This window comes from Pleuronectes platessa, chromosome 13 (genome assembly GCF_947347685.1).
Source record: "Pleuronectes platessa chromosome 13, fPlePla1.1, whole genome shotgun sequence".
In the NCBI taxonomy this organism is placed as follows: domain Eukaryota; kingdom Metazoa; phylum Chordata; class Actinopteri; order Pleuronectiformes; family Pleuronectidae; genus Pleuronectes; species Pleuronectes platessa.
In genome coordinates, this window is record NC_070638.1 from 4,609,518 (window position 1) to 4,626,532 (window position 17,015).

General features: G+C 42.2%; 1 protein-coding gene across 2 annotated transcripts in view; it reads left to right on the top strand.

The window, feature by feature from the left end:
• The window catches only part of LOC128454238 (piezo-type mechanosensitive ion channel component 2), a 62,247-nt gene that overhangs the window by 21,282 nt on the left and 23,950 nt on the right, over nucleotides 1–17,015 (top strand). The window contains exons 8-19 of one of the 2 annotated variants that reach the window (XM_053437543.1): nucleotides 3,620–3,794; nucleotides 5,620–5,739; nucleotides 6,976–7,011; nucleotides 8,044–8,155; nucleotides 8,362–8,543; nucleotides 9,171–9,401; nucleotides 9,918–10,038; nucleotides 10,442–10,635; nucleotides 11,238–11,386; nucleotides 11,541–11,714; nucleotides 14,565–14,860; nucleotides 16,728–16,888. In XM_053437543.1, coding sequence (XP_053293518.1) covers nucleotides 3,620–3,794; nucleotides 5,620–5,739; nucleotides 6,976–7,011; nucleotides 8,044–8,155; nucleotides 8,362–8,543; nucleotides 9,171–9,401; nucleotides 9,918–10,038; nucleotides 10,442–10,635; nucleotides 11,238–11,386; nucleotides 11,541–11,714; nucleotides 14,565–14,860; nucleotides 16,728–16,888 — 1,951 coding nt within the window. The remainder of the gene's footprint in view (nucleotides 1–3,619; nucleotides 3,795–5,619; nucleotides 5,740–6,975; nucleotides 7,012–8,043; nucleotides 8,156–8,361; nucleotides 8,544–9,170; nucleotides 9,402–9,917; nucleotides 10,039–10,441; nucleotides 10,636–11,237; nucleotides 11,387–11,540; nucleotides 11,715–14,564; nucleotides 14,861–16,727; nucleotides 16,889–17,015) is intronic. The other variant, XM_053437545.1, reaches the window with a different exon arrangement.

Sequence of the window (17,015 nt, forward strand, 5' to 3'; positions counted from 1 at the left end):
CAGTTGTAAAAAGCAGGAAGGCCTCAAAAAAAGAGAAAGAGTTGAACCCAGTTGAGAAGCATCGATATCAGAGGCTGAGCTTTTAGCCTCTTCACTACAACCAGTGATGTTTCATTATGCATGAGAGAGGAGACAATCATCTGTCTGTGGCCAGAGCGGTGAAACCCTGCGGTTGGAGAGAAGCCACACGGTTGCACATCTCGCCAACACACGTTAGTCACGGCTGTAATGAAAGCAGACTCAGTGGAGGTGAGTGTCCCCGGGTCACTAGGCTCAGTGTGTTTGATTTACCGGCTGGAATGCAGAGAATGATGTTTATTTACTAAATACAAACAAATACTAATCAAGGTTTCCTCCGTGTTTGACAAAAAAGCAGTTCTGCTTCAACACATTAGCTGTTTGACTGAGGTCTCATTAATTAAAATGGTAAATACCCACAAAATAAACTTACCATAATTGGTAGGTAACTGGAATCCAGGAAAGTGAGTCCATAACTTTTCCAAGGATTTAAAAGTGTAAATTAAAAAATAATACCTGGATACATGAAGAGTGTATTTATGAGGAAACTGTTTCTTAAAATCTTCAAAACTGAAAAATATTCTCATTAATCTATTATTTCATTCGAATGCCAATAATAAGGGGTAAATAATTTAATATATCAGACAAAGAAATAAATGTAACTGAGGCTTGATATATTATTCAGTTTAATCATAAACGTTATTAAAGATGACGATAAATAAAAAGAAATCACAAATCCAACCAAATATATAGAACTTTAATTAAGAAGCTTCCTCTGAGACTTAGACAAAGAGCAGAGAAACGTGTAATCAACTCGAAAGCCCAATTAAAGCAGCAGAAAATCCTCTGGATAGGAAATAAAACACACCTTCACAACAACGTTTCCATTTAACAGTTTGAGTTTTATTACTGTGGCTCTTGTCTCCGTGCCCTTGGAGCTGGAGGCTTTTATTGATCTCGTGGTTTCTCATTTGAAAGCCGTGGAGCCGTGTGTCAGGGCCGAGGCTATTTACAGCTATGTTTAGCCGAAGCTGCCTTGGACAAACCTTGCGCGCTCCCATTCCTCTCCGGCCTCCGAGGGCAGATAAGGTTTGATTACAGCGCTGCATTGACAGGTTTTCTCCTTTAGAACTCCACCTCATTAGAGTGAATGGACTCCTCACACCGTCTCACGCTGGCAGTGGTCGTGTGCACAGTGGAATGACCACAGAGTCACACCAGCGTCCAATTCACAGTTTCCTTCAGTGAGATCCAAGATAATCTCACAGGAGAGGTTTTCTCTTCTTGTGAAATACTGGAACACTTTCACCTGTTTGGACCTTTTTAAAAATCATTACAGTTACTGAAGTAGATGTGTTAGGAGAAAAGTCAAAGAAATACCATATACTTTTCTCTAAAATCTTAAAACTTGTTAAGATATTAAATATTTTCCTCTTTTTGGGGCTCTAAAATCTATATACGTTTGGCTACTTTCCCCTTTTTATAGCTTCTTAAACTTTAAATTTAGTATAATACCTGATACTTTTCTCTCTTTTGGCTCCTACATCTTTAAAGTTCGTAAAATACTAAACACTGTTTTCTTTGGGGGGGCTGTTACATCTTTTTATGTAGTAAAACACTGGATACTTTCCTCGTTTGGGTTCTAAAAATCCTAAATTCAATTAAATACCAGATACCTTCCTTTTTTCGGGTTCTACAACCTCTAAACTTATAAAAGAATATAATTAGTACTATCACGTTTTTAAAGCTTTAAATTTAGAAAACAGATTTTACCGATATAAAGCAGAATCTTCTCTTATTGATGCCTCTTTAACACCATCTCTTTAATTTCCCTCTTAAGTTTCCTGCTGTGAATATCGGCCAGTGGGTGTAATTTAGGAAAAATCTTCTTTGAGTGTTTGAAGGCCTAAATTTGGAAAGTTCCCCCGCAGCCCTGATTCTCATGTGACGGGTCTTTACACGAACAGACCGACTGTTTCATCATCCACCGACTCCTCGTGCGTCCGTGTTGACTTTCCACAGCGCTGAGGTATTCCTGTCGGCCGCTGTGTGAAAACTGAGGCTCAATGTGATGAGTAAAGTATCGCGTCCTCCTCGGCTGCGGCCTGTTTCCTCTCTGGATCCTCACCGGGAAACTCCCATGGTTGTAATATGTGAAGTCTGCCCATCGGACAATACGCCACCTCGGTGCCTGCCCTGGTCCTGCTTGTTGACAGTGACCTTGCCGCCAGGCCGGTGCTGAGTGACGCCGTTGAGAGGCCTGGCTTCCACTCCGCTTCCTGCCTCACAATGGAAGTGCCCAGTCACGTGACCGGCGGAGCCTTCCCCAGCTGTAAGGAGAAACCGTTCACGAAGTGTTGTGGGGTCGGAGGCGGGCACCCGCTCCTCCACATGGCGTAAATGGCAAAGACCCTGGAGGCTTCTAAATCTGCGAGTGTGTCACTGGGAGACGTCAGCGCGGTTCCTGTTGAGCCGGTGACCTTTGTTCTGCTCAGAGGAAGAAGCTCTGAGTCACACGACATCCTCCACAGTACAAACTGAGAGTCGGTGCATTTCCAAGATTCCAAGGTGGAGATTTCATGTGGAGTTTCAGACGTCACCATATCAGACTGTAACTGTCCAAATCCGTTGATTGTACTTGTACAAATATATAATTATTTATTTATTCCCTCAAGTCCTTCTGTCAAAAATACAAAAATACTAGAGAGAACAAGGGTAAGTAGAAAATAGACAATTTTCATAGAAAAAGAAAACTTACAGAAAATGTCTAATCAATTATTGTTGGATGGTTTCCAGGAGAAAGAATGAAACGGCTTATTTACAGATACAAGTCAGACATCAGTAAAAGCTAATTTGACATGCTTAAGTGAGGTGTTACGCCCCTAAATTAATAATTTTCTCAGAGTGTTACCTGTTAATCTTTTGCCTTTAAGTTATCTGTGGGTCACACCAAAAAACGTCCATTTCATCAGAGCAAAGAAACATGATGAACTTGGGAAAAGAGAAGTTATTAGTTAGAAAGATGGAGAACCAAAGGCCTCCTCCTCTGAAAGCACTGACTTGAACGACACACTTATCCTAATGAGCAAAGCTGAATCCAGTGATCGATGAGTCGGGTCCAGTTCAGATAAGATTTAAGATCAAACCTTCATTATTCTGAACTGGATCCAGAGTAATGAATGCACCAGAATCACTTATCTCAATGAGAACAGTTCAATCTGCTGATCGATGACGCTCGTCTGTTTTGCTCAGTGAAGGAGACGCCAGGTCTCTTCACCCCCGAGCAAGAGAGAAAGTTCTTCTATTTGAAAACCTGGAACCTTCACACAAAAAATAAATGATTAGTTGATTATTAAAACAGTTTTTGCTGAATCATCGTTGCAGCTCTAATACAGACATAGAGAGTCTTTCATTGGATTAAAGTCTGATCTTATTCCAAAATCAAACCCTTTTATCCGTTCATGTTGATTTTCATGTGATTTAAAATGTCAAGCTTTGTTAATGACCTACATCTGCGTTCCTTCCCATATTCAGTGTTGTGTTAATTCATTCCCAAAGTGTTAGTGTCTCTCCTCACACACGTGTGCGTCTGTCTCTGCAGCACGTTCGGCATCTCCCCCGTGGTCCAGAGCAACTGCTCCTACACATGGAAGCTCATGGTGCACCCGGATCGTAAGTGGTACCACTTTGTGAATCCCATCATGCTGCTGCTGCTCTACTACACGCTGGCCACGCTCATCCGCCTCTGGCTGCAGGAGCCCATCGAGCAGCTGACGGTGAGAAAGAAAGAACACTGGAAATGCAGCGTGGACGCTTTTCTGTCCACGTTGTGTCATTTGCCGTTAAATGAAATGTTTTAAAAAGCCCCAGAGTCAGTGGCTTCAGGACCTAAAAGGACAAAGAATGGTGTGAAAGTCTTAAATCTGATTTACGGATGTTTTTGTAACAGGCTCTCAGGATGTTTTACCCCCGGGTTAACTTAAACTGGGATTGTTAGGATCAGGGATTCTGCTGTAGGAGGCTGATCAATCATTTTTAGTGGAGTTTCAGTCAGAAGCTTTAGACCTATACAGCAAACACTGAGACTCGGGTTCGCTGAAGGAGCTTGAAAGATCCTCATCTCAGAACGATTAGTATTAAATAATATCCGCTGCCTTCAAATATGTGTTTAAACGTCAATTAGCTCCTCTGCTCTCAAACGCCTCACGATCGGGACCAGTTGCCGTCAGTGGGGGGGGTCAAAGATTGAATTCAGGTCCTGACACCTCCATAAATACCCAAAAGTAAATTCCAGACAGCGAACTGAAATAGATTCAGATTGAATTAAATGTGCATCCATGTGGCCTCGAGCTCAGAGAAACCGCATCGATGAAAGATTCCAGAACGATCCATGTCTGCGTCTGCGTCATCTGAGAAAGAGTTCGACTGGTTTCACATAACGTGAAGCAGAGATGCAGTTTGGATCTTTTGTCCAAAGATACAGGCATTTAAGATTGTTAGAAAAATGAATTAATATGTAAATAAGTGTTATTTTTCACTAATGAACAATGAACTTAAATTAAATTCGATACAATCTACAAATACAACAAAACCAAAAGTAGCTGTATGACCAGAAATCCGAATGAGAAGAAGTCGCTGCCGCTGTGATGATCGTTGGACTTTAATGTGAAGCCGGCTCCTGAACTCAGCCTCAGACCTCGAGGCTCAGCTCCTCTGTCCTGTAATGGAGTTATAGATCAGCGTTTTTATAGAGGGGTCAATACCTCCCTGTAAACCTGTGGCTCTCTATGCACCATTGATCCCTCCATTCAGAGGTGTGTGTGAGTGTGTGTGTGTGTGTGTTATCATAAACTCTTACTCTTAAGCAGATACTAATAATAAAACATGATTAAGACATAAATCAGCAGCAGGTTTTTTTCGATAGTGGAGAAACCAGTTTGAGACGGGTTAGGGTTAGGATTTGTATTTAATTGTCTGTGTTAATTCAGCAATGCTTAAAGAGACAAAAACACAATAATTAAAATAGATTGAAGAATCCAAAGGAATGAAATGTGATCGCAGAGGGAAAACAAAGAAACCGAGAAACTGACAATCGCACTTTAACACCTGTGTAATAATGACGCTTTATTGTGAAGAAGAAAACAAGTGACCAATAATGTAAATAACACTTTTCTGCTGTGTGTGAATGAGTTTCACAAACTAATTTTTGCTTTTCCGTAAAAACAAGATGTTTAATGTTGGAAATCATAAAAAAAAAATCTGTTTATCTAATATAAGCTCTAATATTTCATCATTTAACCTGTTGCTATATTCTTTACTTATTTATTTCTATGTTTAAAGATACACACACTTCCCGAAACACGGGAATCTGCACAGAGACCAACAGACGATCATATTAACCATGTATATAAATAAATCAATGATAAGAAATGCAGATAATTTACAGTAAAACCTGTTTTCCTCTTTTTAAAAGGTCGCCCTCCTCCTCCTCACTCCCACACTGTAGACCAGCATTCAATAGAAGCTGATTAACAAGAGGAGACTCGGCCCACAAGCCAGTCGCTCAGATATCATCCAAACTGTCTATCTGTGTTTTTTCAGGACGACAAAGACGAGGATGTGTGCGAGGAGGAGGAGCTCATCGGGAACAGAACCAGTAACTCGGCCAACAGGAAGAGGCAGATGTGGTGGGAGTCACGCCAAGGAACTGACGAGAAAAATGTAGGTAGAAGCCGGAGGGTTAATAAATGCATGAGCAACAATGGAGTCATCATCCTGTGGCTCAAAAAACGATGCACAGTACATTGTATACAATTATAATAATGGTTATAATTAACTTTATTTATGCAGCACTTTTCTTAAGCATGTTACCAAGTGCTTTACAGGAAAGAAGTAACATCAGACGGGTCGACAAAATGAATCCAACTCACTAAATTAAGGTTTTTATTTGGATCTGCACCAAGTTTGATCCTCTTTTTTTTAATCTGTCTCCAAAAACTGAAACAAATCTTAAATCCGCTTCTCAGATCTGCACCAAAACTAAAGGTTCTTTCCTTCCACCAAGTTTTGTGATATTCCTTCCTGTAGTTTTTTCATAATCCTGCTTTCAAACCCACCGACAGGGATGACATGAGGAACATGAGCAGAAAAACAAACAGAAAGATAAAATAGATAAGATCAGAAACATATAATCAGGATAAGAGCAACCCTTTCATAAAAGGAAAAGTTTAACCAAGCCAGAAACTTTTCTGTCCTGATTCATTAAGCAGCAGGTTCCACGATGTGGAGGCTTTAATAAAGAAAAAGCTTAAAACATGAAAACATTGCTTTAGAAGGAGTTGGGATCAAAATCTGCCTTAATAATATCCTCAGGATGTTTTTCCCCAAACATGTGAAATGTTTGACTTCTGTCACCGGCCCTGGCTGTAAAAACCCAAACACATTCCTCCTTGCATTCTTTACAATTGATAACTGATGTTACCCCCGAACAATATGACTCAGTTGAGCCATTCAACAACAACAGAGTGCACATGGAAAAACGCTGTAATATGTGAAATACAGAATTATAAAAAATAACAGGAAAGGGACTTTTTTGTTAAACTGTAAACTTTAGGTTGTGTTCATGAGGTTTCATAACAGACTCATCCCTGGGAGGGTTCAGCTGTGGGTGCACGTGCACACGCTGACCTTGTTCCCATATTAAGGTCTGCAGTCTGTCTCCAGCAGCCACCTCCTGAGGTTTAAATGCTTTTAGGGTGTGCAGCCGCCGCAGATGAGCGATGGGCTCGATTTACAGAGGAGTGCTGCTCGGCTTTGTTCCTGCTTATCAGCGACTATAAAGAACCAGGAGGCCTTTGACTTCAGCAGCTCATCGATAACACACCTTGTCTCTTATGCTCTTTTCTCCTCCTCCTCCTCTTCCTCCTCCTCTTCCTCCTCCTCTTCCTCCTCTTCCAGCTCCTCTCCACTCAGGACGGCATCAGTACGACTGAGGTGGGGGCTGCTCTGGATGTGTCTTAACTCTGTGCATCTTATCCCCCCCCCCCCGCTCACCCCTCAGCCCTGCAGCAAGAGAAGGAATCACTGCAAAGTGCTTTTCCCACTGCACCTCCGAGCCTGTGCTTCACGTTTCCCACTAGTTAACATCAAAGCAGTGGAGCTAACTCTGGTTTCACACTGAAATGATTGTCACACCCAAAAATCTGAATTCAACAATTTGTCAGAAGCCACAACTTTTAATGGATAGAATCACAATTATTCCCAGTTCAGTCTTTCTCCATCGACAATCATCGGTCCTGTCCACACTGGCACTGAATAGAGCCCTTGTTAAAGGGCAGCTTAAGCTAATATGCGGCTTCAGCAGTCGGATTTAGCCAAAATACATAGAGTTTTTATTACCAGCTTTAAAACGTTGCAGGGATTTTAGTAGAAAAGTAGAGGAGCAGTGAGAGAGAGCACAGCTCTGCCAGGGCCCAGCAGTCCCTTTATGAAATCACATCTAAATCTGCTGGATCAGGGATTTTATTTGGATCTGCAACAAATTGGACGATTTTCATTGATCCCTTGATCCATGTGAAGGGAAATTGGTGAAAACGTCAAACTAGCCAACAAATAAACAGACCGGGGGGGTGAAAACATCCCCTCACATTGGTCATTACCCTTTTCTGTCATTATCCCTCGGCAGCTTCTCTGCAAGGCAATAAAAGGGCTGTACATTTGAGAAAATACCCTCTTTAGTTGAAGCCTCACATTAGCTCAGCAGAGGAGCTGCAGATTTGGTCCCTCATCACAGCCACTGGTGAAACTTGCCCATGTGGGGATGTGACACAGAACGTGCAGTGTGAAAAGTAGATCCCTTCCCTTCACCGCCTCACAATGACAAAGTGTAACGTAACAAAAGAAGAAAGAAAAAGCAGATTATCCATAATGAGTTGCTCCCTGTTTGTCGTTGTCGGGCAGAATTCTGTCCAGTTGTGTGATTCCTTTAAAAAAAAGCACTTTTACAGTTTCAATGCTGATCTACAGGCGGTGCCCACCTCCAACGGGACGTCCTTTGAGTTCGTCACAACCGAGAATGGACCGGTCTGTCTGGACCTGTACTCCACCCCCCAGTATAAAATGGACCAGTCCAACAACGGTACAGATGGGCACTTTTACTTTTACTCTTTGCTCCTTAATAAAGAGTTTGAAAATATAAATGTAAGCTTCTGTTTTTTTGATTTTGTTGTTCATATACAAGCGATTTTATAGATCTTGATTTAATTCAAAGACAATTTCTCATGACATGAGATCAGCGTCCCCATCGCTGTTTTAGCAAAGGCTTGTGTTTCTGTGTCCAACCAGAGAAGAAGGATGAGTGTGTGTATGAAGTGCGTTTGCCCCCGGAGGAGTCGGCGCTGGAGGACGGGGAAGAGAAGACCGAGGAGGACGAGGACGGGATGAAGCAGCGAGGAGTCAGCGCCATGGTCAAAGTCTTTCACTTCATCATGAAGCAGAGCTACATCTGTGCTCTCATCGCCATGATGGTGAGTGAGGCTGTGTCAGGGAGGAGAACGAGGGTGTGAAGGTTGCAAGTCAAAACAATGAAGAGAATAACAAGAATCTAACAAGTTCAAAGTCACAGAGCTGCTGGAAAAATTAAGCAAAAGCCAAAGACTCCAGCCATCTTGATCAAGTTCAGTTAAGATGACCTTGAGCAAGACGCTGAACCCCCCCCCCTCCCCCCACACACACACACTACAGGAGAGAGGCTGTGGTTGTACTGGGCAACGTCCATGACTGAATATGCTGTAGGATCATAGTTACGAGATCATCTGTTCCCAGTTAAACATTCCTGGATGAATTAATAGTTTATGACTTGGTAAATCTTTGTAGAAATCGTAGAAAGAAAGGAAATGAAAGAAACATTTTGAAGAGAGTGAAAAGACCCACAGCTGAGGACACTGGGGTGATGTTTGTGTAGTTTCATTCAATACTCTATTCTGTCAATTTTTTTTCTTTCCAAAACAATTTTGTAAAATGTTTCCTGGCACCGATACAGGTGAAACCGAGAGTTATCAGTTGGTGCTGAAGCTGGAACCATATTTTCGACTTCAATTTCAGGATCTGAGCTGAACGTGCAGAGTGTGAGTCCCTGTGGTTGTTCTCCTCAGGCCTGGAGCATCACGTACGTCAGCTGGTTGACGTTCGTCTTCCTCATGTGGTCCTGCATGCTGTGGATGGTGAGGGACCGGCGGCGCTACGCCATGCTGTCCTCTCCCTTCATGGTGGCCTACGGAAACCTGCTGATAGTGCTGCAGTACATTTGGAGTTTCGAGGGGATGTCGGTAGTCCCGGGGTTCTTCGTCAAGAAGAAAAACCCTTTCCACTCGCTCTCCTCCAAGGTCTGGAAAGAGTTTAGTTCATGTTTTTACACATCAAAAATGTTTTCTGTCCATTGTTGATTCCTCTCCATCTTTTAAACGTTAGCATGGCATGATCCTGTGATAAGAAAACACATTGGTGTGGTTCAATAGGATAATTACACTCCTCCTGCTCTGAATTCATCTGATACAAGAGGGCGGTCATACAGTATTCTTCTATAGAAGGAGGCCATGTTTGTAGTATTTTCTGAAAATCACATTTCATACATCAGGAGGTCACCACAAAGTCTTTTCTATTAAACAGAAACATGAAGTGCACATGCTATTTCACATCCGGGGCCGACCTGTATTAAAAAGTTTATCTTAAGTCCCAGATGAATTCATGACATGTCTGAAAGTTTTAGATAATTTAATGTAAGTTTAAAGGGTCCATTCTGAATGACTGTATAAACACAAGGTGACTTCTCTTAAATGAAAGTGATTTGTTGGTTCGTTCCCCCCCCCCCCACTAACATGGTCTAACATGTCTGTGTGCAGGTCCTGTGTCTGCTGAGCTTCTGGCTGCTGCTCAGACAAACGCTAACGGAGAGATGGGAAAAACAAAAGGAAGACAGCGCAGGACTCTCAGACGTTCACGTGGTGGATCAGGAGAAGAAAGGTAAGCTCTCTACACTCTTATTTAGTTTCTTAATATGTAGTAGAAACAAAAGGTAATATTGGTATCAGCTGCTTTCTGCATCTGACATGTGAATATTTGACAAACCAGTAACTATTTACAGGTGTCTGAGCTGAGTAGGACTGAAATTATGAGAGTAGCAGGTGACTTTTGGCTAAATTGTTGTTTGGAGGACTAATTTTGAGCATGAGACTAAATTCAAATCTACTTTTGCAGGTTTTATTATTTCATTAAATGTTTAGTTCTTTCCTGAGCAACAGGTTAAGACATACAAATATACAGTTTGATATAATGTAAGACAGAGTCATGCATGGACAAATAAAGGTCAGTTCTCTGAATTGACCAATAGCCCATCGGTTTTCTGATTCGCTGCTGTGGTTTATAGAGGAGGAGGAGTCTGAGGACCGCGGCGAGCAGGACACCATGCAGGTCCTGGGCAACATGGTGATGGCTCTGCTGGTCAAATACTGGATCTACATCTGCGGAGGGATGTTCTTCATCGTCAGCTTCGAGGGAACCATCGTCATGTACAAGATCATCTACATGATGATGTTCCTCTCCTGTGTGGCGCTTTACCAGGTACCGGAACACACCAGGGTCCGAGGGCATCAGTGCATCACAGGTCACATGAATACTAGCTAACACACAGACATTTATATTTATATATAGAGAAAATTCCAGCTGAGACATTTAATATCTATGGGAAATTGTGGATCTTGAAAAGAAAAAAGTTATTTGTTTCCTTTAATTTGCACGAATCACCGCACCCAACAAGTTTAACGACTTTTCTTTGCTTCTGAAACTCTTTGAAACCAAATGAGATGTAATTACTTTATTGTACCCAGTTAAAATAGGGGCAGTTTGCAAAGTGTTGTGGTCCCAGTTCATTCCAGATTTAGCGTATGGGTGGGATGCTGTTGAGTTTCCAAATTCAATTTCCCCAAAAAACTGAAGGTGCTGACAATTTTATTAGAGTCATAAAGTTTGTGTACAGCAGGCTCATAATCCACAGTGTATTCTGGACTGTTTTATAACCTCAACCGCCACGAAAAAAGAAAAAAGAAAGTCGCCCTAAATCCAGATGTCCTCTCGCCTCTGTGTTTAATTTAATTCATTATAGCTGCGTAGGTCACATAACTCACAACCTCTGTAAAACACTTACTGCAATTATTCTCCTCCAGGTGCACTATGAGTACTGGCGAAGGATCCTGAAGTACTTCTGGATGTCGGTGGTGATGTACACCATGCTGGTCCTCACGCTGGTCTACACCTTCCAGTTTGAAGGCTCGTTGGAGTTCTGGTCCAACATGTTGGGCTTGAACGAGATGGGGTCAATGTTTTAGATATATCACATAACATTAATGATACTAACATCCTGTCTGTGGCAGTGAAAGAAAAGCATTTCACTCCCAAGGATCTTTGACTTTTTTACTGATGTCTTCTTCTCCTCTGACATACGTTTCTAAATGTGTCCCTCTCTGCAGCCTGAGGGATTTGGGCCTGGAAGTGTTCACGCTGTCCAAGTTGTTCACCAGGATTCTCATCCCCACCTCTTTCCTGCTGGTGTGCATCCTCCACCTGCACTACTTCCACGACCGCTTCCTGCAGCTCACTGACCTCCAGGCTGTCGTGGCCAAAGAGGAGAGCACAATCTACAGGTGAGAGCCTTTGGTTTTCTCTTCTTTGACCTCAAGTATCTCTGAAGTTTAAAGAACAGCTCTGATAACCTGCCAAGCTGGAACCGGGTGAAAAGAAACAAGAGTTTAATGCAACTGCAGTCGCCTTCCTCTTTGTCTCTGGTGTTAAAGCTCCTGTGAAAAGTGGTGACCTTCTCCTGCAGAATGTTTTTTCATGCAAATACTCCGGGACTGCAACTAGCAATCATTTTCATTGTTGATTATTTTTTCTCAATTCGTGGATTTGTCCAGAATTTTCATCTCAGGCTGTATCAGCTTCAGATCTATATTAAAAAATCACAGGATATTCACTCTGTTCACTTTCATAAGAGAATAAAGGCTGAAGAAAGCAGCAAATATTCACATTTTTAGGAGCTTTTTGTCTTTTAAAAGTGAAGCAGAACAATTATTCTTTTATCAAAGCTGTGGCTGATTTATGTTTTTCAAGACTGACTAGTTGAATATAAGCTTTATCTTTTGAAATCCTGCTAAAACTAACAAAACAAAATCAGCACCAATAGATATTTTGTACTTAGAAGGATTCTTTCAAATAAGTATTTCTCACAACACTTCATAAAACTGATCAGTGCAGTAAACTCAGCCTGAGGAAATAACAAAACTAACATTTACAGTGAGTTTCGGGCCCAACAAACAAATATTATGAGTTGGACCAAACTGTGTTTACAGTGAAAAGTTCAATAACCATTAGCTTTGTAGTTAACTTGCTCGTAAATCCAACATCTTAAACATTTCAGATTTGTTTATAAACCCTCAAAAAACATGGTTTCTTCTCACGGATGATAAACATCCGGCAATGTGTGCGTGAAAAGCAGCATAAAAACACAGCGTCATCACAAACACCCTGATACACCCTCATATCACTGCTCTCATCGCCGGGTGCTTTGTTGTGCAGCTTTGTGTTACAGCTGCTCACATTGTCACCGTCTGCAGGCGACTTTAACTGTGTTGTCGTGCACTTTCCATTGTTTTTGTCGCCGCTTCCTCATCTCTGCTTCTCTCTGTGACCTGCTGCCATCTCTCCTCTGCCACCGTTTCCTCACAGCCATGCTAAAGTCAGCGGGCGTATCTATCTGATCATGGATAGGTGGGTAACTTGCTCGCTTTTCTGTGGCATCCACCGACATCCCAGTTCCCCCTGGAGCGTTAATGCCTCCTCTTTTATCCCCTTATGCCTGAACTGGTTCCTCGATGATCTCCTGAAAGTTTTATATTCCTGTAGTTTCAACATTTCGGTTCTTTCTCCTGTTATTTTCTGGTATTATTTTGCTTGTCGCCTTCTCTCTCTCTTTTTGTGCTCTCTGTTACATTTCTGGATCTCTAACCCCCCCCCCCCCCCTCCCCCACTCCCTCCTCAATACAACCCTTCTTTCCAATGGTGTCACAAACTGTCCAGAAGAACAACTTCCACCTCAAGCATGTTTCAGTCTCCAAAGTCCTATTTTTGAGTATATTCCCAATGATCCACACCCAGTCTGTCTGTTGAACCCCCAAGAAATCAATCCCCTTCCCATTAAAAGCCTGTCTCCCCCGACCCACAGGAGTGTGTTGGCATTTTAACGTGGATGTTCTCTGTCAGGGAGTTTGAGTGTCTGTGTCAGTTTCTCTCCTCACTGTTCGATCTCTGTACATCTCTGTAACTTTCATTATTCCGAGCAGCATCAAGCGAAAAATCTCCTCTCAACCGAGCAAGTAAGTGCGACCTCTGGGTGATAATGACATGCCTGCCTTGATGTGCAGCCAGTTCATGCAAGCCAAACCCCCCTGACCTTTGACCTTACTCCATTGCCTGAGACGAACTCCCAGGGTTAATGTCCCCCACCACCCCCAGACCGTTTAGCTCAGTCATAAAAAAAACAGCACAGATTGTTCAGAGGAATGCGGAGGGAATGTGCACTGCTTCTCGATATCAATGCCTGATGAATCGCTGCTCTGGTGTCCAGGTAGCGGACACAGAGCAGACACAGTTCCCATCGTTACATGTTTGCATCAGAGACGTTCACCTGGTCCCTGTGAATGAGCGTGTGGGGTCGTTCTATACTTATGAGGACATCGTGCTTTCAAAAAGAAAAATATTCAAAAAAATCTGCCTCCATTTCTTTCAGTTCCTTTGCTGTGGTGAGGATTTAGGTTTTGATTCAAGAACATGAGGTTGTGTTATTGAAAATTCTTCACTACTATTAACGAACAGATTTAATATGCAGAAATGCCAAGATAAGATATAAGTTTACTTATTCCTCATAGGGGAAATTCTATTTGACTGAATAGAAGCAGTACAAGGGGGAAAACCAAATCCCAAATAATATCTATCTATCTATATTTATACGTAGTGTTCAACAAGCAATCTTGAGTTATTCAGTTATGTGATTGTTCACAAGACGAACCAACTTCACAGATGTATTTGCAGTTTCAGAGATTCTTCTAGTTGAAATTCTATAGACACAGGGTCACACATTAGGGCACTGGGAGACATTCATAGACTTTATTTAAGGAAAGTTAAAAGTTTGTGGCTTTTTGTGACCTGAAGCTGACCTGGACAAGAAGTAATAAAAAAGAGAAATTCTAAAATGTCTTCACCACAACTGAGGAAAACTCTGATGTGATCGAAAGCCTCACAACAGCCACTACATTTATCTTGTGGTGAAATGTTCGCCAACTACGACAAAGTGATTCCAAAACTTACCGCTGAAAAAAACAACAACCCTAAAAGAATGAAGTAGATAATAAACGTCCCTGGAAGTCCTCACACGTATAGAATTACAGTTGAGTTGGGTTTGAGTCTTTGTGCGTTAACACTTCCTGACCTGTCTTCAGACTGGTGCACCAGGACGGCAGTCTGGCAGACCTCACCTTGCTTAGCGCCAGCTCGGTGGACGCGGCGCTGCCCAGAGAGCCGGAGGAGGTGCAAGAGAAGCAGGAGAAGCAGGAGGAGCAGGAGGTGTGGGAGTCGGAGAAGGAGAAGAAGCAGGTCCTGGTGGTGGTGATGGACAACACGGACATGGGCGGCGAGAAGCGAGGCAGCTTGCACGACCTGCCGCAGTCCAGCACAGAGGAGAGCCACCACTGCAGTGCAGGGACCGGGCCGGAGCCGAGCACCGAGCAGAGCTCAGGTACCGAGCTGCTCACGATACAGGGAAACGATTCAGAGCTGAGACTTTCATAACACGGGGAAAACTGCTCATCACATAAACCTGAAGATTTCTTTAATGATGTAAAAACAGATCAGCAACAAACATCACATTTGAGAAAGTGAAACCAGCAATTTCTTTGTCATTTCTTTTAGAAATGATCGATCAAATATCAACATTTTGATAAATTCATTGTCTCTGAGCCAATAGTTGATTCGTCATCTAATCATGAAAACACAAACCACTGACTGAAACTCAACTGGATTATCTTAATGCTTCTCTCTTTTGCAGTTTCCTAAATCAAGTTTAACTTGCCTGAGAAAACAAAACCTTTATATTAAAAACTGGACCCAATTATCCAGAGTTTTTCGCAGAACATCTCCAAACAGCTCCAGATGTCAGTCACTGAAATCAAGATCTATGAATCATTCCCTGGGAAAACTGTTTGAAAAAGAGACAAGGAATATTTGATTCTGTCCCGTTGTCCACATCAGGGCCAAAACTAGGTTCTTTCTCTGCCTGTGTCCCGTCTTCCACTAAGTTTCATGGAAATCTGTTCTGTGGTTTTTACGTAATCCTGCAGACAAACAAAAAACAAACCAACACAGTTGTATTTAATCACTTCAGAATGTCAGCGGGACCTTTGGCTAACTCCTCAAACGTCCATCACAGCTTCCCACACTGCTCGCCGTGTTTACCTCAATCCTTGAGTTTACAATGGAGACTCATGCGTTCTGTGGTGTAAAGCACTTTCACTCATGAGTGTGGAGACATCTCCTCTCAGATCTCTGTCGGCCTGCAGCTCCTCCGTCTGCTCAGGAGACGGATGGTTCTCTCCTGCAGAAGCTCCGTCGGCTGCTCCAGCATCTGCTGCCTGTTCTCCCACCAGTCAGCCGTTAATCATCTGCAGCAAAGTCGGCTCCTGTGAGATTTATCTCCAGGGTTCTTCTGTGACGCGGCTCCTACGCTCACTTTCAGACACGGCGCTAACTGACGCCGCAGCATTAGCATGTTTACATGGACAGTCACACGGGTCCTAAATTAAAATGTTGTTTATATACACAGAAATAAAAATAGGTGATAAAACCCAGCCCTGCAGGGCCTCTGGGTTTATAATGAGCTGCAGGCCATACAGGCTATATGCTCTATTCAAACAATGAGGCCTCTATTAAAGCCTGAGATCAAGTCTTATGTAAAAGTCATTCTTTTTCCACGTTTTTATATCCTTTCGAGAATATAAAAGAGAATATTCAGTTTTTATATTCAGCTAATTGAAGTAACTGCTTGGAATTTGCTTGTGAATACAGATTTAAGGTTCAGTGTGTTTCCATCCGTCATCATTTTGTTTCTATAGGAAATAAAAATGCATAAACAATCCTTCAGCAGCTTCAGAGTACATGAGAAGGAATTTTGGCTTTTACATTGACCTCAGTCATACCTGAGGTTAAATGATAAACCCTCAGTATACACAGAGTATTGTAAAGTAGAATCTTGAAAGCTGACCCGAGCACGATGGGCGATCTGGTAGATTTTCAGGATCTATGAAACCTCTAGAGCAGCAACAGTCCCTCCATCTCACAGAGGAATACAATATATACACTGGCAGTAGATATTTTAATGAGCTTTATAGACAATAAGAACATATAGAATATCTTATACCAGACTAATTCCTTAGGTTTAAAGAGAGAAGAGCGTTCTGTTGTGATAAGGGGACGTAGGCAGACTGAAAGACATTGGACAGTTGTGTTCAAACCGTCAACATATTACTGTAATTGTGAGATGAAACTTTCCACTTGAACCTCATCAGTGTTTTCAGTATGTCTGGTTTTTTATTTCCCCCCTCGTCCAGATCTGAAAAATAAGTGGCACCTGGTGATCGACCGTCTGACTGTGCTCTTCCTCAAGTTCCTGGAGTATTTCCACAAGCTGCAGCTGTTCATCTGGTGGCTGCTGGAGATCCACATCATCAAGATAGTGTCCTGCTACATCGTCCTGGTCTCTGTCAAAGAGGTAAAGACCCGGGTTTCCTCCTTTGTCCTTCAATCTCATTTTGTATGTACAGGAGCTTGTCTTTATCTGCATTTACTTTCAAATGAAAGGTGTTTTTCTTTCATTATAAAATGTTCAAAGTTCTTAA